The sequence below is a fragment of the Montipora capricornis genome, chromosome 1, assembly GCF_036669925.1.
Source record: "Montipora capricornis isolate CH-2021 chromosome 1, ASM3666992v2, whole genome shotgun sequence".
In the NCBI taxonomy this organism is placed as follows: Eukaryota; Metazoa; Cnidaria; class Anthozoa; order Scleractinia; family Acroporidae; genus Montipora; species Montipora capricornis.
This window is the reverse complement of record NC_090883.1, coordinates 21,052,345-21,075,502: the sequence shown is the minus strand read 5'-3', so window position 1 is coordinate 21,075,502 and position 23,158 is coordinate 21,052,345. Positions and strand designations below refer to the sequence as shown.

Here is a 23,158-nt window from a genome sequence, read left to right as displayed (position 1 = left end):
GTGAAGCCAACTTAAAAAAGACAAAACAACACAAATTGACTCGAACAGTGTTGTTGCTGATGTGACGCTTTTCGCAGCCACGTCTTGCGCGTAACGCGAGCTTGGGCCGCCTATTATGGTGTTAAAGATTTCTGTTTTGAATCATCTACGTCAGGAAAACCAGTCTTAATTCTTGGATTGGACTTAATGATCGTGGAACAGAAGCAAGCTTCAAGTGGAGTGACGGTTCCCCAGTACAATATATAAATTATAATCCGAAAGAACCCAATGACTTTTATCATCAGGAAGACTGCATAGAAATGTTAACATTACGAGGAACCTGGAATGATAATCACTGCAGTAGGTCTCGCCCATTCATTTGCAAGAAGACCAATAGTATGTGAATATTTTTATCTTGTTATTTTCCTGATAATCTATATAATCCACGTTATGCTTTCATTTTCACTAACACGTGCTTGAAATGTTCAGTGCAAGGATGGTAGTCTTTGATTCCAGGAAAAATCCCACACCATGGCCTTGAAACGAGGAGGTATTAATAAGTTCAGCCTGTATGTTCGGCATTACAATAATAATAATAATAATAATAATAATAATAATAATAATAATAATAATAATAATAATAATAATAATAATAATATACATGAAAACAAATTACTCGATTCTGATTGGCTGAGAGCACTGCAGTTCAAGTGTAACACAGTGCAAAAATGTGTAATAGCGGAGCTCCGCACGCACCGAAGGCGCGCGCTTGCGGAACACCATAGTTAAGAAAATATGGTAACCCATGGATGCGAGAAATTTTGTCTTTTAGCCATGCATTCATCGACCGTCCGTCCGTACGTCCACCCCTCCATGTATGCCAATGCGCTTCCTGTGGCTCGACGTGGTTACACTGCCATACTACGTCAACTGTAGCTGTTAAGAGTCAACGCTTTTCGTGTTTAGCTGGAAAACGGTTTGGAAAATGTTTCCTTGCTGCATTTTTCGCTGGTTTAGAGCCACTTTAACATATCATGTTACCTGTGGTACACACTGGTAGCTACGCAGTTATTTAAGTCAAGAATCAGATCGATATAAACTTAAAGCTGAGTGTTCATTGTTAATTTGTTTAGAGCTGCTTTTTTCTCTGTATTGCAATTTTGGCATATCTTTAGAAGCTCTGATAAGGTTGAATGATGCCTGGAGGGCCTATGACTAGAACAGAAACGAAAGGGGAGAGAAAGAGAAAGATAGCAACAAAACAGAATGCCAGTAATAGCTCAATTTTGGTGCAAGACGTTACCCCACAAATTCTTTTCTTGGGCACTAACTGTTTGTTGTTTTTACGGATGCGAATTTTTAAAAAGTGGTTTAATCGGGTTTTCCTTTGTTCAGGAATGAAAATCAAATGTTTATTGTCAACTGGAATTGAATAACAATTGTATGTACTCTTTCGGACATAAAGAAATAGTTGATTTGTTTGTTTATTTGTTTGTTTTGCTCTAAAATGAGAGTGAACGAATGCTTTTTTAATCCGTTTGCCCAACTTTTTTTTGATCTGCCTCGAAAGTGACAAGAAAATTGTGCCCTTATTTTATAAACACGTAATCGCAATGATTTCTGGTAAAATTGCGGAGAAATATCACTAGCTTGTGCTTTCAGAAGTTTGTGTAAAGCACCTAAAAGTAAATTTTGGAGCGGATCTTGTTTGAAGTTCGTCCTTTCTTGGTTGCATTCCCTTATTTTGCAGATTCTTGTTCCAAGCCAAGCTAATGTGTTTCAATGAAATACATCAAAATGTGAGTGATCTCATTTTCAGAAATAAAGTGGAATAAATTACATCAGTAAAACCCTTTTTTCACCTTGAGCTGACAAAGTATCCTGACGGTTTCTAATTTTAGCGTCATTCCTATTAACTAGCTATTGACAATTGACTCCGAAATTGATTTTTCCCTTTTCCATTAGCTCGCTGAGGGTGTGCTTGTTTTCTTTAAAAACTCATGCGATTCAAGTAAAATGTATTGCCAAACTGGTGAATTTTAAATTAAATTTCACTCGAAAAACCGACATCGTATTCATCGCTTCATGATTCATGCAATGTCGGTTATTCGCGTGAAATTTACCGTGGAATTCACTAGTTAAGCAATGAATTTTTTGTATAGAGGGAAGCAAAGAAAATGATTTAATTACTTAAGTAGTAACGGAAACACCAAAACGCGGACAATTCGAAAACCTTTTGTTTTCACTAACCCTACAGAAAGAAAGAAAGAATAAATAACCAGGGAGCTCTGCTTTAAGGCTTGGCTAAAACTATAAAAAGCCAGTGAAAAAAGTGCAATAGCAGTGCAAATTGCACATCAAAATTCTGACTTATGATTGGTTAGTCAGTTGTTTTTAAATCAAGCGCTTTCCCTGAAAGGCGCAATTTATGACGCATTTTTCCCTAATTGCGTAATATTCGTGCGTTTCTTCTGCTTAACCATCTCGAAATTTCTCATGTATATTATTAATAAGCATTCACATGATTTTTCCTGTGCAATTTGAAACAAATAAGCACTTGTAAATTTTTCAACACGTTCTCGCCCATGAATTCCCGATTACCCTGATTTGTTAATTTACTTTGGATTCATTACTGTGTCCTAGGACTTGTGGTTGCAGAGAAAATAAGGAAATTAAAAAAAAAAAACATCCATATCTGTGGATTGAATTTGAACCCGGAGGAACCCGGAGTTTCTCCTCTATAGGAACCGCTCATTTCCGCTTTATTACTTAAGATCAAGACACCAGCTTTTTATTTCAGTCTATAATAGAATATCGCTACTGAAGAGTGATTAGGCCTGAGCTAAATTAATAATTTAGGCCTAAGCTTTGATTTTAAAAATGTTTAGCTTTGTCGTGAAGTTTGAAAACCGACTTTTTGTGTTGTTTGATGTTGTTTGTTGGCGATTGATAATACAAAATTATCAAATAGTGTTTAAAATATTGTCCCTGAGCAGCTAGCGGTGCGGTGGTCAAGTGGTTAGGTGACGGGTTAATCAACTTTCCCAGGTTCGAGTCCTATGTCCATCCACTTGGGTTGTCTTTTCGAACAAGTATAACCATTTCCCATAATCCATATCAAGCTTTTAGTCTTTTAAATTCACGATAATAGTGAATTCAAAGCAAATTAACAATTCAGGATAATCACGAATTCAAGGGCGAAAACGAGTTGAATTTCTTTCAAAGACTGCAAATTGCGGGCTCGTTTTGGTCGTCTTTGAAAAACATTACGTATGCTTATTTATTCCAAATTGCACTCGAAATCATGTGACTACCTATAGTTAACCTACCTATAGCTTAGGGTAGCAGTGTTGAAAGGTCCACGCGAATTTCCTCCTTGACTGCTCTGCTGGCTGAAAACTAAGCTAGAAAAGAGTGTTGTGCTCCAATCCTGTATTTATAATCCTGCTATACTCTCGTGACTGTACGTACCTGCGTGCTTTCAATCTTCAGAAGTATTCTATTTTTCGTGTTTTACTTTCGCATATCATTACGAGTGTTAGGAATAATACTGTACTTCACAACACTCTCATTCATGCTCAGTTTAAATAAGATGTTGACATAATATTGCTCAGCGACCTCCAACCAAAAGTACTCATCTTTTATTTTATAAGCCCTACGAACAACCTGTAACAATCCTGACCCTATTATAATACATCATTTCCAAAGGAAATCAGCCCAATCCCTACAAAACTATCATCAAATCTCCCAAGACTTCCAAAAGAAATACAAAAATTTGGTTTATCAACGGAGTTGATAATGTAAATTGACCACCGTACAGAGATTGTAAAAGCTGACGTTTCGAGCGTTAGCCCTTCGTCAGAGCGAATCGAGGGATTATGGGTTACGTGTAGTTTTTATAGTAGAGTAGGAGCTACGCTATTGGTGGTAACATGGCAACGTGAAAAGTAGGAATATATTAGTTAAATGAAAAGCGTTCGTTAATACCGTGAGGATTAAGGGTGCCGATTTGAAAGATGAATTTTTGTTCCAGATTCTTGCGGCTTTCCGTCGTACCTAGATGTAGGGAAAGGCCGCAGATAGCCATGTGTTTTTTGGAGTGGTTAGGCAGATTAAAATGGCGAGCGACTGGCTTAGATGCATCCTTGTCATTCTTCTCAACATCGCGAAGGTGTTCGCGGAATCGGTCACCTAGTCGTCTACCTGTCTCACCAATGTATAATTTATTGCATAACGTACAGGTTATGCAATAAATGACATTTGCGGAGGTACATGTGAAACGATCGGTGATCTTAACAGATCGCTTAGGTCCCGATATCTTGCTAGTGTTAACAATGAAAAGACAAGTTTTGCATCGTGAGCGCGCGCATTTGAAAGTGCCGGGTTGCTCGTTGGTTTTGAGCGCGCTTCTAACTAAAAAGTTGCCTACGTTTTTGTCGCGTTTGAATGAAACAAGTGGAGGTTGCGAAAAGATTCTACCAGTCTCGGGATCATTTTGAAGTAATTTAAAATTACTAAGAATGATGCTTTTGACTGCGTGATTATGAGGATGGAAAGTGAGGGTGAATGGAATTCTGTCATTCTTATCTTTCTGTGACGTTTGTAGTGACGACTGTCGATCAAATTGTTGGGCGCGATGATGGCCCGCTTTGACCACAGAGACAGAATAGCCACGTTTTTCGAAGAACTGGCACATCTCCTCTGATTTGCTGGAAAAATCGGAGTCATCACTACATAGACGTCGAAGTCTAAGAAATTGAGAATAAGGAATGGAGTTCTTGACATGTGATGGATGTGACGATGAATACAACAAATAACTGTGTGAATCAGTAGGTTTGTAATGCACACTAGTACATAGCACGTTGCCTCTAATAGAAACTTTGATATCTAGGAAAGCCAATGAAGTTTCCGAAATTTCCCAGGTATATTTAAGAGCCGGATGAAAAGAGTTGACGGAGGTTATAAATTGATCGAGTTCTTCTCTGCTGGATGAAATAGCGCCGATGCAGTCGTCGATGTAGCGGCCGTAGAGTTCAGGTTTGGGGCCGTTGTACTGATTAAAAAATTGGTGTTCAACATATCCTACAAAAAGATTGGCATAGCTAGGTCCCATTCTTGTGCCCATCGCTACACCATTAATTTGTTTGTAATAGTTGCCGGCGAATGAAAAACAGTTAAGCGTTAAAACTAGTTTGGCAAGGCGGAGGAGCGTTTCCGAGCTACAATCCTGGTCAAAACTGTCGGGACAATTCGTGCTTTTCCCCCTCCCCCCATTACAATGTTGATTTTTCACGGTCTCCAAAATCAAGATCCGTTCATCGATCGCTGGCATGTTTCAACATTGTCTGGGGGGAAGGGGGGCGCCAAAAAGGCAGCGAAAGAAGAACAAACCGTGCTCATATAACGATGAAAGCATGTACAGTAAATTCTCTACTTTTCGCCCAAAATTTGACAAGTGTCCCGAAGTGTTTTGACCCGGATTGTAGGTTCTTTGACAGTGCGTTGATCGAAAAAGTGTTTAAGTGCTTGAAGACCTTCGCTGTTAGGAATGACTGTGTATAGAGATGTAATGTCCATGGTGAAAATAAGTTTGTCTTGGCCGGAGAAATTGAAATCGCGGAAAATTTGTAGTGCGTGTGTACTGTCTTTAATGTATGATGGCAAAGATTTGACGATAGGCGTCATAATCCTGTCTAAGTAGCTAGAAATGAGTTCGGTGGGGCAACTACAGGCAGAAACGATAGGTCGACCTGGGTTGTTGGGTTTGTGAATTTTAGGCAAGAAGTAAATGCACGAAGTTCTAGGGGTGTTGATGAAGAGATTAGTGGCAGTGTCCGGTAATTCTTAATTAACTATAAGATTTTGAATGGTGTCTTTGACAAGTTTTTGATTGTTGGAAGTGAGATCTTTAGGGATTTTGGCATAAAACGAGGTATCCGAAAGTTGCCGCAAAGCTTCTTTTTGGTAAAGGTCGGACCGCCAAACAACTACCGCGCCGCCTTTGTCGGCCGATTTGACAACTATGTCGTTGCGTTTACTAAGATTTTTAAGCGCCGCCCACTCTTCCGAGGAAAGGTTGGAAAATTTAGTGTTGCGATTGAATTTAAGTTTGTGAATGTCGTGACGGCATTTTTTGGTGAAAAAATCTAAAGAGGCAAATTGTCCCTCTGGGGGAGTCCATTTGGAATTGCGAACTAGAAGTGTTTCAAAAATATCTTTATTAGAAGTGTCCGAATCGTCCTCTTTGTCCTGAAAAAAGGCTTTTAACTGAACGCGGCGAAGGAATTTTTCAACATCTTGCTTAATAGAAAATTCGTTGGTGCGTTTGGTAATAGGGACAAAATTTAGGCCCTTACTGAGAACAGATTTCTCTAAGTCAGTAAGCGGGAGATTTTCTGGAATTGTAATAACGGTATTATGGCTATGCAATGTAGTGTCGTCCGTAATTTGCGGACCTATTAATTGTTGAAGTTTAAGAGTCTTGGTTTGGTGTAAATGGTCAAACAGTCCAGAATTAAGTTGTCGGATTTTAGCTTTCCGTTTAGCCACTCTCATTTTCGCCAAAACTAGGTTTTGTAGTCACATCAACTTCATCGGCCGTTGCCTCAATTCTAAAGTCATTCCTAAAGGGTTTCGCTCGAACTTTCATGCGTCTACATTATCTCACTCAAATCAGTATCTTCACCAAATTCGATGTGCGCAAAATTCTTTTTCACGTAATATTATGAGGATCACAATTAGAGCTATGTGCCAAAAACGAATCGCACTTGACAAACAAATTCTTCATTGCCGCTCCGAACTTTCCAAAATCTGTCCAGCAATTTTAGTACAATCGATTCGCGCTAAAATCCGACAACTTAATTCTGGACTGTTTGACCATTTACACCAAACCAAGACTCTTAAACTTCAACAATTAATAGGTCCGCAAATTACCGACGACACTACATTGCATAGCCATAATACCGTTATTACAATTCCAGAAAATCTCCCGCTTACTGACTCAGAGAAATCTGTTCTCAGTAAGGGCCTAAATTTTGTCCCTATTACCAAACGCACCAATGAATTTTCTATTAAGCAAGATGTTGAAAAATTCCTTCGCCGCGTTCAGTTAAAAGCCTTTTTTCAGGACAAAGAGGACGATTCGGACACTTCTAATAAAGATATTTTTGAAACACTTCTAGTTCGCAATTCCAAATGGACTCCCCCAGAGGGACAATTTGCCTCTTTAGATTTTTTCACCAAAAAATGCCGTCACGACATTCACAAACTTAAATTCAATCGCAACACTAAATTTTCCAACCTTTCCTCGGAAGAGTGGGCGGCGCTTAAAAATCTTAGTAAACGCAACGACATAGTTGTCAAATCGGCCGACAAAGGCGGCGCGGTAGTTGTTTGGCGGTCCGACCTTTACCAAAAAGAAGCTTTGCGGCAACTTTCGGATACCTCGTTTTATGCCAAAATCCCTAAAGATCTCACTTCCAACAATCAAAAACTTGTCAAAGACACCATTCAAAATCTTATAGTTAATTAAGAATTACCGGACACTGCCACTAATCTCTTCATCAACACCCCTAGAACTTCGTGCATTTACTTCTTGCCTAAAATTCACAAACCCAACAACCCAGGTCGACCTATCGTTTCTGCCTGTAGTTGCCCCACCGAACTCATTTCTAGCTACTTAGACAGGATTATGACGCCTATCGTCAAATCTTTGCCATCATACATTAAAGACAGTACACACGCACTACAAATTTTCCGCGATTTCAATTTCTCCGGCCAAGACAAACTTATTTTCACCATGGACATTACATCTCTATACACAGTCATTCCTAACAGCGAAGGTCTTCAAGCACTTAAACACTTTTTCGATCAACGCACTGTCAAAGAACCTACAATCCGGGTCAAAACACTTCGGGACACTTGTCAAATTTTGGGCGAAAAGTAGAGAATTTACTGTACATGCTTTCATCGTTATATGAGCACGGTTTGTTCTTCTTTCGCTGCCTTTTTGGCGCCCCCCTTCCCCCCAGACAATGTTGAAACATGCCAGCGATCGATGAACGGATCTTGATTTTGGAGACCGTGAAAAATCAACATTGTAATGGGGGGAGGGGGAAAAGCACGAATTGTCCCGACAGTTTTGACCAGGATTGTAGCTCGGAAACGCTCCTCCGCCTTGCCGAACTACTTTTAACGCTTAACTGTTTTTCATTCGCCGGCAACTATTACAAAGAAATTAATGGTGTAGCGATGTGCACCAGAATGGGACCTAGCTATGCCAATCTTTTTGTAGGATATGTTGAACACCAATTTTTTAATCAGTACAACGGCCCCAAACCTGAACTCTACGGCCGCTACATCGACGACTGCATCGGCGCTATTTCATCCAGCAGAGAAGAACTCGATCAATTTATAACCTCCGTCAACTCTTTTCATCCGGCTCTTAAATATACCTGGGAAATTTCGGAAACTTCATTGGCTTTCCTAGATATCAAAGTTTCTATTAGAGGCAACGTGCTATGTACTAGTGTGCACTACAAACCTACTGATTCACACAGTTATTTGTTGTATTCATCGTCACATCCATCACATGTCAAGAACTCCATTCCTTATTCTCAATTTCTTAGACTTCGACGTCTATGTAGTGATGACTCCGATTTTTCCAGCAAATCAGAGGAGATGTGCCAGTTCTTCGAAAAACGTGGCTATCCTGTCTCTGTGGTCAAAGCGGGCCATCATCGCGCCCAACAATTTGATCGACAGTCGTCACTACAAACGTCACAGAAAGATAAGAATGACAGAATTCCATTCACCCTCACTCTCCATCCTCATAATCACGCAGTCAAAAGCATCATTCTTAGTAATTTTAAATTACTTCAAAATGATCCCGAGACTGGTAGAATCTTTTCGCAACCTCCACTTATTTCATTCAAACGCGACAAAAACGTAGGCAACTTTTTAGTTAGAAGCGCGCTCAAAACCAACGAGCAACCCGGCACTTTCAAATGCCCGCGCTCACGATGCAAAACTTGATATGATGTGATATGATATTTTATTATTTATGCACGGTAAAATCATCAGCTAAGATTACAAACAATGCTCAAATCTAAATTACAAAAGGTAAAATTTTAAAATGATTACAATAAAATACAATTACTATAATACTATATTAATTCTAAAGCTGCTTTCCATGAATGCCGTGCTTTATACTAAAATATGTCTTTAATCAGATTTTTGAAAAGCCCAAGAGACTCTGCTTGTCTCGCTTTGAGGGGTAAGCTATTCCAGACAGTAGCACCTCTATAGCTGAAGCTGTTTCTATAATAATTTGTCCGCGGAAACGGAACATTAAGCTTTCTTTCAGAGTCTCTTAAACCATAAACAGATTCGCGGTTTGTAAATTTAGAACATAGATATTCCGGTGCTAGCCCCTGAAGACACTTATAGACCATTGTGGCCAGCGCAATTTGTTGCTGGCTAACTAGATTTTTCCAGCCTAAAATTTTGAATAGCTCGCTAGCATTTGCATCAAAATTAGAGAAGGTCAAAACTCTGGCTGCTCTATTTTGCAGTTTTTGTAATTTGTCATGTAACGTGATACCACAGTTTCCCCAGACGACATTGCAGTAGTCAAAGTGCGGTTGAAGTAAAGCGTGATAAATAGAGCGCAATGGTGTCTGAGGAACGAGATGCCTTATACGTTTGAGGGCTCCAATTCCAGAAGCTACTTTCTTTGTCAGTTTATCGACATGGCTACTCCAGTTAAGATTATTATCAATAAGCACGCCCAGGGATTTAGCAACAGAAACTTGAGTGATAGGAGCACCATTAATCTCGGGAATTGGAGGATTTGTGAGAGCATACAACCTCTGCCTTGATCCAATCAGCATAAATTCGGTTTTTGTCATGTTCAGGGTAAGTTTGTTTGCTATCAACCATTTTTTAACATTTTCTAGTTCATGGTTAAGTCTTGATTCTATGTCGCCTGTATTGTCACCCGCATATGTTAGGTGGGTGTCATCTGCGTACATCCATGGCATACAATTCGTTAGACAGTTTGGCAGATCATTGATATATGGCTATATATCATTGATATATAGCAAAAACAACAATGGACCCATTGTCTTTTCATTGTTAACACTAGCAAGATATCGGGACCTAAGCGATCTGTTAAGATCACCGATCGTTTCACATGTGCCTCCGCAAATGTCATTTATTGCATAACCTGTACGTTATGCAATAAATTATACATTGGTGAGACAGGTAGACGACTAGGTGACCGATTCCGCGAACACCTTCGCGATGTTGAGAAGAATGACAAGGATGCATCTAAGCCAGTCGCTCGCCATTTTAATCTGCCTAACCACTCCAAAAAACACATGGCTATCTGCGGCCTTTCCCTACATCTAGGTACGACGGAAAGCCGCAAGAATCTGGAACAAAAATTCATCTTTCAAATCGGCACCCTTAATCCTCACGGTATTAACGAACGCTTTTCATTTAACTAATATATTCCTACTTTTCACGTTGCCATGTTACCACCAATAGCGTAGCTCCTACTCTACTATAAAAACTACACGTAACCCATAATCCCTCGATTCGCTCTGACGAAGGGCTAACGCTCGAAACGTCAGCTTTTACAATCTCTGTACGGTGGTCAATTTACATTATCAACTCCGTTGATAAACCAAATTTTTGTATACTACTTTCCCACCGACGCAGCACCACAGTTTCTTTAGAAACTATCCCTTCTTCCAAAAGAAATAGTCGAGCAGACGTCCTGCTGGTAAATAAATAAACGTTCAGGTTCAGTAATCAGTCCGATTGAGGTCTCCGTGAACAGGCTCATGGAAAAGCACACACTAAGCACTTCAGTTCATCAATATCCTGCCATGTACCGTTAACGCTCATCATCTCGCTCGACGCCAGCTTCGCGGACGCTCCAGAGGGGTTTAGCACTTTTGCCAGTTGCAAATAATGCAGAGCAGTGTGACGGCGATTCCAACCAACATGGTCCATGATCTCCGACTGTTCTATGCCCGACAGTGCTAGAGTTATAGCACACCCTGATCTGAAACCATGGAGTTTTTGCCCGTTATCTGCCCCCATTTTCTTCAGATACAATTAAGCCGGGCCTCTGCAGCCGCCGAAGAAAAAAGGGGGAGTCCAAGATACCACCCTTGGGGGTCGTTGGGCTGAACAAAAAAACCACGAGTAAGATCGACTTTGATCTGCACCCCCCCTCCCCCCCCCCTCAACATCAAGATACTGCTCAATACCCCTATTGTGACAAACAGTCTTTTGCAGATTCCGTCTAATTTCAAACACGTTTCTGATCGCCATCTCGCATAGTTTTCCCCCAGATATGATTAAACAAAAGCCCATCATCATTAGGAAAACGCAGAATTTCGGGTACTTTCACTTGGCCCAAATCACCAGGCCGATCACCACTAAAGAATGCCGTCTTAAAGTAATCTTGATCCCGAGCAATAGTAAACTTGTGTAGGGGCGTGTTCGCCTCACCGAGGCGCCTATCAGGAAAAAGAGATAGCTGAGTGAGTTTATCCACGGAGAAGAGTGTAGCCTGCTTAGGTGTTATTTTGGCCTTTAACTGCTGCGCAGTTACCACACGAAGATAATCCTTTACAGATTTGTCAGCCGGATTACCCAGTCCCAACCTCCTGTCCCCTTCACCATCCCTCCCAAAAGCGTGAAAGATCTTAACTTCCCAATATGTGAATCGACAGTATTATATGACAACCGAAGTGGACAACCACAACAATATTTACCCCGTTGACTAATAAATTTACAACAGTTACGGTAAACCTTAGTCCTGCCATCTTTGTCCTTAAATATAAGGAAACGACACAAACCTAGGGTGGTCACCGCGGCTAGAGATACGCACCCTGGTAGAGCGGACAAAAATGCTTCCAATTCCTTCTGCAATAATCCTTTCTGCTTGGAATAGCTGCTCGCCTGGTCGAAGTTCAGAAACTGCTGCAACCGCTTATCAATGGAAGAAAGGTCAATACTTGGCGGCCAAGTCGTTGGTGGAGTCAGGACCTTCCTCCGATATCCGCAACAATGGCAAAAACGAAAAAAATCACTCTCATTGGCGTGACTACTAACAGGACAACGTAACGAAGGGATAAACAACTTTGCCGCTGCAAGTAGCTCTTTGTTACCCTTGTAATCAAATAGAACTCCAGAATAAGCGCGTCCACAGTCACAAAGTCAACTTTTCCAGATAATATAATACACTAAAATTCAACCAAAAAACCCCAGAGGTATCCCGGGTTTCCAGAGTGAGAGACCCATCCCTGCCTCGACGTACATCGGGGTCACCCTTAACGGCCATCTTCAAAGCCTTTCTTGCACTGTATTTTAGCAACGGCCACAAGTATTTTCTGGGGTAGGCATCTAAAACAACAACTGTTCGCGATTGTTCCATCTGCGTAAGGAACCGTAAAACTGAGCCGACAAAACGCGAAGGCGGGAAAACATACGGGTGAAGCATACGGCTACCGAGCTGTGGCAGATACTGCTCAAAAAGGTTGACACTCGAAGACCCTTGGGATAGACTTGGCGTAGAGTGAGGAAGACTAATTCCAAATCGATCCTCCATCACGTTATAGTCCAACGCCATTAAATCAAACGTATGGCTAGTACAACCTCCAAACCCACATTTTATCCGTCAAGCAGCAATCTAATGGGGAGAGAAGGTGGGATGGCCCATCGGCTGGATTCTCGGCATATCGGACATAAGACAGACGCAGTAAGATATTCAATTCAGGCGGAGTCGCAAATAAGACCTTCAAGGCATTATTAAGAGGAGAACTCCTCCCCCCTTGGTTATTCCACGCGTGGATAACCGCCTGATTGTCCACCAACGCAGCTACTCGCACGTTACACACTTGATTTCGACAAAACCAAAGCATCTTATTAAATGCCATCGCTTCTTTTGTTGCTATATCCCAAGTTAGCTCCTCCCCAAACCAGTATTCGGAAACGTCCCGACGGATCGGGGAAAGGATTGTAGCCTCCCATCCTGAGACAGATGTATCCTACTAACACTAGAATAGTGACTGTCAAGAGCTTTGCTGACGTAGCATGGCTGTGCAGCCGCGTCGAGCCACAGAAAGAGCGCGAAAATGAAGCCTCGATCAGGTGTGTGTGTGTGAGTGTCTGACCTGGCTTGAGCCTGCAATCCAATCAACAACCAGTCCCTGGTCAGCGGTCAACTTCAAAAAAACAGCTGAAATCGATAAGGTCTAACTTGAGCCCACTATATAGTCACGTGATACTGGTCAGCGGATACCTTGTTTTGACAGGTGTCAATTGATCATAACATTGATGTCCAATATCAAAGATGTATGCTGTAAACTAGTTACAGTGTCAAATGGAGTATTGCTTCCTTGATGAGCTCTAAACTTGAGCCGGTGATATGGTTACGTGTACTGGTCACATTGGCATACATGAAGTGGCGGACGGACGTACGTACGGACATTCATGACATCATGGCTATAAAACCAAATTTTCTCACATCGATGGGTTACCATATTTTCTTAACTATGGTGCTCCGCGCGCGGAGCTCCGCTAATATACTTAGGCGCAAGCTCGTAGATAGCTTTAAATGTAAGTAATATGATCCTAGAATTAATACGAGATCTTATCGGCAACCGATGAATGTCACACGAGATTGGAGTAATGTGGGGAAATCTAGGTACTTCATAGAAAAGTGCAGCGGATGCATTGATTACAGGCTGTAACTTATTCTGCTGGCAAACCAGTAAACCGTAGAGCATACTATTGCATTAGTCAAAACGACAAAGCATGCACTAGCGTTTGAGTCACTTCAGCTGACAAGGACTTACGAATATGCATGATGTTGTAATAGTATGCGCGCCGCTGAATGAAGACGCGTATACTTTACTAATTCCGTCTTAATAAAGTCCCTGTAGCGGAAATAGTAGACGCTCTGGGCCAGAAGCTAAACATTGTGGAACTCCCTTTTCAGTGGAAGAATTAGCCCTTTCATGCGTTTTGATAATTATATATATATATATTTTGTTTGTAGACACCGTTGTTGCAGCACCAAACACCATTGCCCCATCAACTGGTCCAAGTAAGTCCAAATATAAAGTCATTGTGGGACAGTCACATTGTATAAAGATACTATATATTAGGAAGAAGCACAGAAAGAAACAAATTATTATTTTTCATCATGGCGGTTATGAACGTTTCGTAAGCAGTAACGAAAGGAAAGCAGGAAAAATTCAAGCCCTCGGTGAAATTAAAGTCACGAGTTATAGATTCTTTTTGATACTTCGTGTGTTTTATTCTTCTTCTTATCCCCCTCCTCCTCCTCCTCCTCCATCAATATCATCATCATCATCATCATCATCATCAAACGTGTTCCTTGCCCGGTCCACTGCTCTTGAGAAAAGGAAAAATATTCTACAGGGTGCAAGGGTATCCTCCTCCAAATCCTTAAAGGGACAATACGTCCCTTTACAATGAAGACATTTTTTTTTTTTTCTTTGTGCGATTGTTCTATTTTTTGAAGTCCATCTGGGTATTCCCATGTTTCAGCATCTCCCTGCAGCTTAGGGAGACAATACACTTTCCACAACAGGTGGGAAGTTCCGAGGACTGGCGACAACTGTGAAGTTCTCAACATATCGGGTAGATCTAAATTCCCATCTCGGGTCTACGCGGCCTGCTAGACAGTACCAAATGCACCAATCGCGATCGGTCTAAGTGTAACATTTGAGGAGTGAGTTTTTTTTTTTTTTTTTTTTATCTCGGATACTAAGTCCTGATAGCTTTCGAGATTCTCCTTCTCAGTCCTGATGATATTCTGGTCCGCTAGCAAATCTATGTCAGAAAGTATCCACTCCTGTGTGTCTTTTTGAACAAGGGAGTGATATCTGGTCGATTGGGCTTCGGCACCTTTTCCGTATGGATTTTCATGTCTCAGGTTATCCTCACCTTTCCATACTTTGCGACCTGCAAGGGTTCATGGTCGTATCACGTTACTTTCTGCAAATCTCACAGTGTACCCACTGGACCACCTTGTCTAGGCTCTCTCTGGGCGAGTATTTTGCATCCATTAATACGTTTGTACTGTTTCAGTATAGTCACCACAAACTCGACACAACGATGTTTTTGGGGTCTTATGTATGCTCTATTTGAGCGCGTTAGATCTTTAAGCTTGTTCCTAAGAGCAGCCAGGATCAAGTCATCTATCTGTACAAGTCTTCTTATTCATAACGTCTTCCCTAAGCCATCGCCAGGGCTACCCTCCAGCTACATCTGATGTTTGTCACACAAACTCTCCATGAAGTACAACTTCATCCTTCCATTTCTGGAAGTTTCTCTTCTTTCCCCAGGACTCCTCTGATAATCCTGAAGATTCTCCTCTTCCACTTTCAACCCCTCCTTCCAAGAAACCTGGAGAAACTCTGTGCTCTCTCTTAGGTAGCCATGTAAGGATTTAAGTGTTCTCCCTCCTTTTACAATCTTTATTTGCAGACACAGTTACTATTGCACTATTGGTGCGCAGACAGCAATGAATTTCCAAGATACTTCTTCTATCCATGTCTACCCGTTCTTCCATTGGCCAATCAACAATACCGGCACTACGCCTGCAGTCCAGATATTGTTGCCACTTCCTGGCATTCCTTTCATCTCGGTGTTGAGAGTTTGGCCCAACTGTAGAATGCCTATAGGTATTTGGTCCCCTCTTAAGTTTCATCTATTTCCCCGATGTGCTGGTCGTCTGATAAGTCTATTACACTTTTGCAAACTAGGCTTGTTCTTCTCGTTTTCAAAACATTGCACATGAAATCTTGATGTCTTGCGAGAGAATCCTTACCACCTGAATAAATGTCTAGTTGGTTTTCGCTAGCCCCATACATTTTCAAATCGTACAAAAAGAACTGGTTGATGATGGGCTTCATGTGCTTTGAAAAGCAGCCTTCATCTTTCGTAATACTAGGGTTTGTGGTACGTAGCGCCATTACTTTAAACAGTAGTGATGACAAGTTGTCTTCGTGGCAAAGTCCGCTTCTGATATCAAACTCGCTCTCTTCATTATGTCAACACTGTCTTCTAGTTCACCGCGCGGTTGTTGATTCTAAACAATAAGCAATAACTAATAAATAAATTTGTATATAAATTTATGTTAAACTGTCTTCTAGAACTTAAAAGCTGTAAAGAAGGATGGATCAACTACGGCACGAGTTGCTACTTGTTTGTGTCCTACAACAGACAAACATGGTTGAATGCACAAAGTATTTGCAAACAAGGTTTGAACGACGGCACGAAGGGTGACCTGGTTACTGTAGATGATCAGTAAGTATGATACGTATTGTAGCTAGGCTTAAATTAAAGGAACAGCTTTACAAAGTTTCTCCTACTTTCGAACCAATGAAATCATTCTCAAGCTCTTTAAAACGCTCTAATAGGTTTTCTAAAGCTGGCTGCTCCGCAAGTTGTGCTTCTTGCGGGACGAATAAAAGTATAACTCAGATAACTATGCGGTGCAGACATATTTTCCAGGTTATGTCATTTTATGATGGAAATTGCTCCCTCTAGTGTCAAGGTCTCGTGTGATAGTTTTCTCGAAGAAATGCTTGAGAAACGTTTTGCAAGTGGTTGTTACTATGTAGCAGGCATTTTCATGCTGCTATTCGTGTACTAGTGTAAAATACACTGTTTGTAAGTCAGTGTCACTACACTTCTCTCAAGTGCTCCCTACACTTCTCTCAAGTTGTTTTTGCAGTTCAAACATCAAGTGTCCTTGTGACCAAAAACATAATTCTCATTATTCTTTGGATTTCAAAACTATGTTAACTAAACACTAGGCGGCCAAAATTTTTAAGCCTTGATTTCAAAATGACACCTGTTTATATTATCTGGATTTTTTCTATTTAGTGGTCCGCCATTACTAACTTTAAGATCTTGATAGAGCTGGAAAGAGAAGAAAATGGCGTCAAATTAAGACTCACTAGTTTAAGAATGCAATGCGTGTGTACGCCACAGAAATAATATGAAGCACGGGAATTTTGGGCTTTCAGAAATTTTAATTCGCGTTTTACATTTAATAAGCTGCATTCACAAGCTGAAATTTTCACTTTTTCCTGGATCCAGCCCTTTGAGCTCCAATCGGTCAGTTTTGAACGTGCGTAATGGCGGACCGTGAAATCTAAACTTACACTCAAAGTAAACGGCCTTTGGATAGGGATCAAAGCTCAAGATTTTGCCAGTCAGTCAACTCAAAGGTCAGGCATGCCCAAAGTCTGAAAAAAAAAATAATTACAGGAGCATTTTAGTTTGACTATAACATTTCTGTCATTCGAATGAATTGTAAGGATGCTACCTTGGTTTTGGCACTTATGTCCAGAGATGCACGCAGTGGCGAAAATGGCAACAAATCGCCAAATTCGCTAAAGTTTGCCTAATGGCGGAAATGGCAAATTAAAATGATGACAATTCACCAAATTCCTCTAATTTTCCAGAAATGCCAAGTTGGTGAAAATGGAAAATGTGGCGAGGAATCGCCAAAGTTTGGCTAATATTTTTAGAAAACAACATAAGTAGTTGTACGCGCTACTTTAGACCCAAAAACCTCGATCTCATGTGCATATATTATAACCACGAAAACAATGGCCCAGGGCTGGCATAATTAAGGGAATGTCTCGGCATGACGCAACGCAGTGTATCCCTTACCCTAAAGCCAAGGCTACACTAGCGATTTTTTGCTCGCGCCGGCGCCAGCTAGCGATGAAAATTGCAAGTGTAGCCACCCTTGAACTGGCGACACGACAGCTAAAAAAATCGCCAGAAGTTCAACTCATTCAATTTCTCGCGATTTTTTTTCTGCGACAAAATTTGAAAATATCGCATCACCGGCGCGAGCAAAAAACCGCTCGCCCACCATCAGATAATTCCGTAAATGGACGCATTTTTTAGGTAAGCTGTCGTCTTACTGCATGTTCTGGACTAATAATTTTAATACAAAACAACAAAGCCAACTCGTAAGAGAAGCCATCTTGATTTTCCGTTCGCAATCATTTTGAACAACTTGCAGAGCTCTTTAAATGTGTAATTTAAATATCTCAACTCATCCACTCATAATTCTAGGATTTATGATTTTGTATCCTTGCGATATAATAGATTTTCTATTCTATTTTTGAAAGCCCGTAGCTGAAAATGGTCGGCCATGTTCGATTTTTTACTGTACTCCAGGTCTTGCGCGGCATTTCAAAGTTGGCCGACTTCCAGGCGTGTATCCAAATGATTGTGATGTAGCGTCTGGAAAATTCTCCCATACAAAAGGAACGCGCCCAGAAAACGCCTGTTGTGCCAGTGTCCTTAACGCCAAAGTATCTCGAGGATTGTAAAAAGCAATGACGCAATGAGCATTAAAAGAAATGATCCGGGAAAACTTTCCTGGGGGAACAGGTTTTGTTTCAAATAGATAAAGGTGACGTCACAATGATGGGACACTGGTGAACCAATCCAGAATGCGCTCGTCATCGCAATCGTATTAAATTAAGCTTGAATAGTGTTCATGTCATCATTCTATACTCGTTGAAGTAACGATGTAGCGTCTGGAAAATTCTCCCATACAAAAGGAAAACGCACAGAAAACGCCTGTTGTGCCAGTGTCCTTAACGCCAAGTATCTCGAGGATTGTAAAAAGCAATGATGTAATGAGCATTAAGAGAAATGCTCCGGGAAAACTTTCTTGGGGGAACAGGTTTTGTTTCAAATAGATACAGGTGACGTCACAATGATGGGACACTTTGGTGAACCAATCCAGAATGCGCTCGTCATCGCAATCGTGTTAAATTAAGCTTGAATAGTGTTCTTGCCAACATTCTATGCTCGTTGAAAACAAACAATAGTCTCCACAAACATCCGAGCTCAGTCCTTACAATGGTTTGTCGTTATAATAGGTAACCTCCCGTAGAATGTAGGTATAATGTAGTAATTCACTTTCACGGGGCGATTCAAAGTACATGGCCACCCAATGCGTCCCAGGTTGGTTATGAAGGTCCGTATTAGCGATGAGACCGGCCGGGTACGTGTTGATGACAGGTAGCCTATCCCTTGGGAATCCGCCTTGCATCAGGGGTGCCTAAACTGGGTCAGAAAGACAGGCTTGTCATTGTTCTTGGGACGTATGCATAAAGATCGCATTGCTTTGGGACAAATCGTTGACCACGTGAAGATTCGGCAATTAAATTGAGAACTGAGTTCGTCTGAGTTCCACATTTCAGGTACAGGTTCACGTTGCCCGTTCGATGTGGTATCAGATGATCGTGATGTCCACTTTCTGGCGGTGTCGAATCAAAACGGAGCAAGCCGTAACCGTTTTCTCAATCTAATCTGTCAACGTCAGGACAGTACCCACAATTCATGTTTCCACTTCCAGAAAACAGCGTCTTGTAACCATCGATCTTTTTTCCACCCGCGAGATCATGAGCCATGAGAACAAAGGCGTTGTTGTTCAAGTCCACTTTGACTTTGATCTCCAAGCCGTCAAGCAACAACTTGTCAATATCAAACACGTCATAAAAGGGTAGTCCGACGAACCCCACTTCTGCGCCATTGTTAGTAAATGTGGCTCTTTTATTCAGACCTTCATTACTTTCTGCTGTATTTTCCACTTCATCCATATGCCCGGCAGTGTCTTTGTGATACAGAGCTTTGGTCAAGTACGATTTCTTGGCCTGTTTCGTAAAGTTCAATAAGATCTTGATGTAAGCATTGTATGCTTGAGTGTCTGACTATTCTGTCACCAGCGTTTCGTTGATATTCATTGTAAACTGTTTGATGATGGAATGAAGGATGTTGTTAACCAGAGTGTACTTCTTGCCATCCTCTGTGGGCGTTTCATCTTGTTGGTAATCTTTAGCACCATTCGCAGCTCTTTCTCGTTAATGTCAATGTAGTACGCCAACGGCTTGATGACAAACTCGATCAGATTAGTTCCCGTTTCAACCGGTTCGCAATCGGCCCATTTGCTGCTGGCAATCCACACATCTGTCACCGGGACATAATAATAATAATAATAATAATAATAATAATAATAATAATAATAATAATAATAATAATAATAACAATAACAATAATAATAATAATAATAATAATAATAATAATAATTTATTTACTTTTATTGCGCGTGTTGCGTAGTAAGATGCTCACACGTGCATCACAAAATGGAAAAACGATTTACCATTTTACAGTGATGATACTAATTACAATAAGCTTATTTAAAATTAATATGGGTGGATAAATGACAATAACAGCTTATAATAACAATAATTAGTCATAGGCTAACTCTAATATATAAGAAGTAGATTAACAATAAAAAGGTGTGATTACAATTATCTAAAAATACTAGCTGTAGTAACTATAGGCCTCTCTCAACAAATGGGTTTTGAGCAGGCGCTTGAAATGATCTAAATTACTGGCATTACCGATATCGCAGGGGAGATTATTCCACAGTTTGGGTGCCTCACAAGTAAATGAGTGGTCGCCCAAGGTAACAAGACTCTTAAAAGTAGGATATTTCAGTAATAGTGTGTTCGCAGAAGATCTGAGATTATATCTAGAGGTAACTTAGGCTACAAGAGTTCTGATATATGCAAAGGGCAAGTCCATTTAGAGCTTTTAGGACAAGAAGTAAAATTTTTAACTGTATTCTATAAGTAATGGGTAACCTGTGGAGACTGTACAAAGTAGGGGTAATATGATGGAATCGACTTAAATTGCAGATAAGACGTGCAGCTGCATTTTGCACGCGTTGGAGTTTGTGCAGCTGGTTGTTAGGTAACCCACATAGGAGACTATTACAATAGTCCAAGGGACTGGTCACGAAAGCATTCACTAACATTTTTGTGCATTCTATATACTGAGAAACTTTCTAATTTTAAATAAATGGAAGAATGCGGCCTTACATATGTTAATTATGTGGGTGTCTTTTTTTAAATGTCTATTGAACCAGCACCCAAGGTCCTTGACTTCGCTAGCCGGTGTAATTACACTTTTACCGACTTACAGGGTGCCAGTGGTTACTTTAGCGAGTTGTTGTCGTCCGCCAATGATGATGAACTCCGTTTTGCCATCATTTAATCTTAACCTGTCCCAGAGCATCCATTCCCTGATGTTGTCGATGCAGTGTTTCCTGGCCTCAACAGCAGCAGACTGCTCAGCGCTGGAGTCAGCGTTAATTAAAGGAAATATATAACTGTGTGTTTATCAGCATAGGTATGCACATCAGGTAAGTGGCGCTCGCTGATCTCGAACAGTTTGCTAGCGTAGATGATAAATAGTAAAGGACCTAGGAAAGGTCCTTGTCACACACCATCCTTCATCTGAAAATTCGTTGACGTTCCGCCTTTGATAGAGATGGACTGGGATCTGTCGCAAAGATAGGACTCAAACCAAGAGTGCACCTGTCGTGCTATACCAAAGTCCGTATGGAGACAATCGTGTGATCTACAGTATCAAAGGCCGACATCTGCATGTTTCCAGGTATCCGGGAAACTTGTTTGTAGAGAGAGGTTGATCATCCTGCTAGCAACTGGTAGGAGAACATCAATACACTCAACCACAAAGGGTTTGGGCATCAGATCCAAGCTACAAGACATCTTACTGGATTTCCCGATAAGGCGTTTGATATCTTCTTCGATCAAGGGTGTGAATGAACTAAGCTGAGTCGAGCACAGATATGGTGTCTCTGCTCAGATTTAGATTTATTTATTTTGCCAAGAATTATACATATATATATATATATGTATAATTCTTGGCAAAATAAATAAATCTAAATCTGATATATATATATATATATATATATATATATATATATATATATATATATATATATATATATATGGAGCGTGCAACACGAACGGCCATGTATGACTAAAAAGCGGTAATCTTCAAAACTAAACGTCCTGTACGAAACAGATCTGTATGAAAACCAGAGACAAAAAAATGATCGTGTCCTGATTATTCATTCATTTATATATATATATATATATATATATATATATAATATATATATATATATATATTAAATAACTTATGAAGACTTCTTAAGGCAAATTGATTATAATGAACGTCAAACGTCTCGCCGGTTAGGGCTTCATCAGTGACTGATAAGTTATTTTACAAGACAGAATATATAACAAGTAAAGAACAATGGTCTTTGATCAGGTTCATTAAGCCTGCTAGTGTATGGTCAGGACACGTCCAATACAACCATTCATGACGGTTTCAGTGTTTTTCTTTCTGATTTCGAGCGCTTCAATGATCTTGCGTGTCTGATGTTGTGGAATGTTGTTATGTAGAATGTCCCATGAGATGTCATGGGACATTCTACATAACAACATTCCACAACATCAGACACGCAAGATCATTGAAGCGCTCGAAATCAGAAAGAAAAACACTGAAACCGTCATGAATGGTTGTATTGGACGTGTCCTGACCATACACTAGCAGGCTTAATGAACCTGATCAAAGACCATTGTTCTTTACTTGTTATATATTCTGTCTTGTAAAATAACTTATCAGGGGGACGTGGGTTCAAATCCCGCTCAGGGCAATTCTTCATGTTTTTCATTCGCTATAATTAATCAGTTGATTAACGGGATGGGTTTCATTTCTTCATTCTACGGTATATATATACATACATATAAATGTGAAACTTGATTTTCGTAAAACAGTGCTCAATACATAGAAGTAGAGCGAAATATATACGGAAGAAAAAAACACATAAACTACAAGTTCATCCCTACAAGCCTGTTTCGTGGTCGCCCACTCATCAGGGGATTTGGGGTTGAAGGACCAAATTGTCATTATAATCTTAATTCTAATTATAATCTTAATTATATATATAAGATGTTCAAGACAATTCCGTTGGATCAGGAGTCTTTTTCCAGTAACACCAGGGTTCTACCATTAATACGGCCACACAAGCCCGTCGTTTTGATGGGCTACACAGGCTAGTGAGAAAACGAAAACTCTTTCGTCGAAAGCGCAGGTTACCGAATACAACGACTTCTAATGAATCACATCAGTTAGATCCTATCAACCTCTCAAACATATCCATAAGCCAAGACCAAATCAATCTACTCAAGAAAGGACCATCTTTCTTCCCCAT

General features: G+C 40.4%; 1 protein-coding gene across 1 annotated transcript in view; it reads left to right on the top strand.

The window, feature by feature from the left end:
- Positions 1-23,158, top strand: part of LOC138023388 (macrophage mannose receptor 1-like) — a 204,130-nt gene that overhangs the window by 128,755 nt on the left and 52,217 nt on the right. The window contains exons 20-22 of the mRNA XM_068870416.1: positions 155-375; positions 14,057-14,104; positions 16,182-16,335. Of these exons, the coding sequence (XP_068726517.1) occupies positions 155-375; positions 14,057-14,104; positions 16,182-16,335 (423 nt within the window). The remainder of the gene's footprint in view (positions 1-154; positions 376-14,056; positions 14,105-16,181; positions 16,336-23,158) is intronic.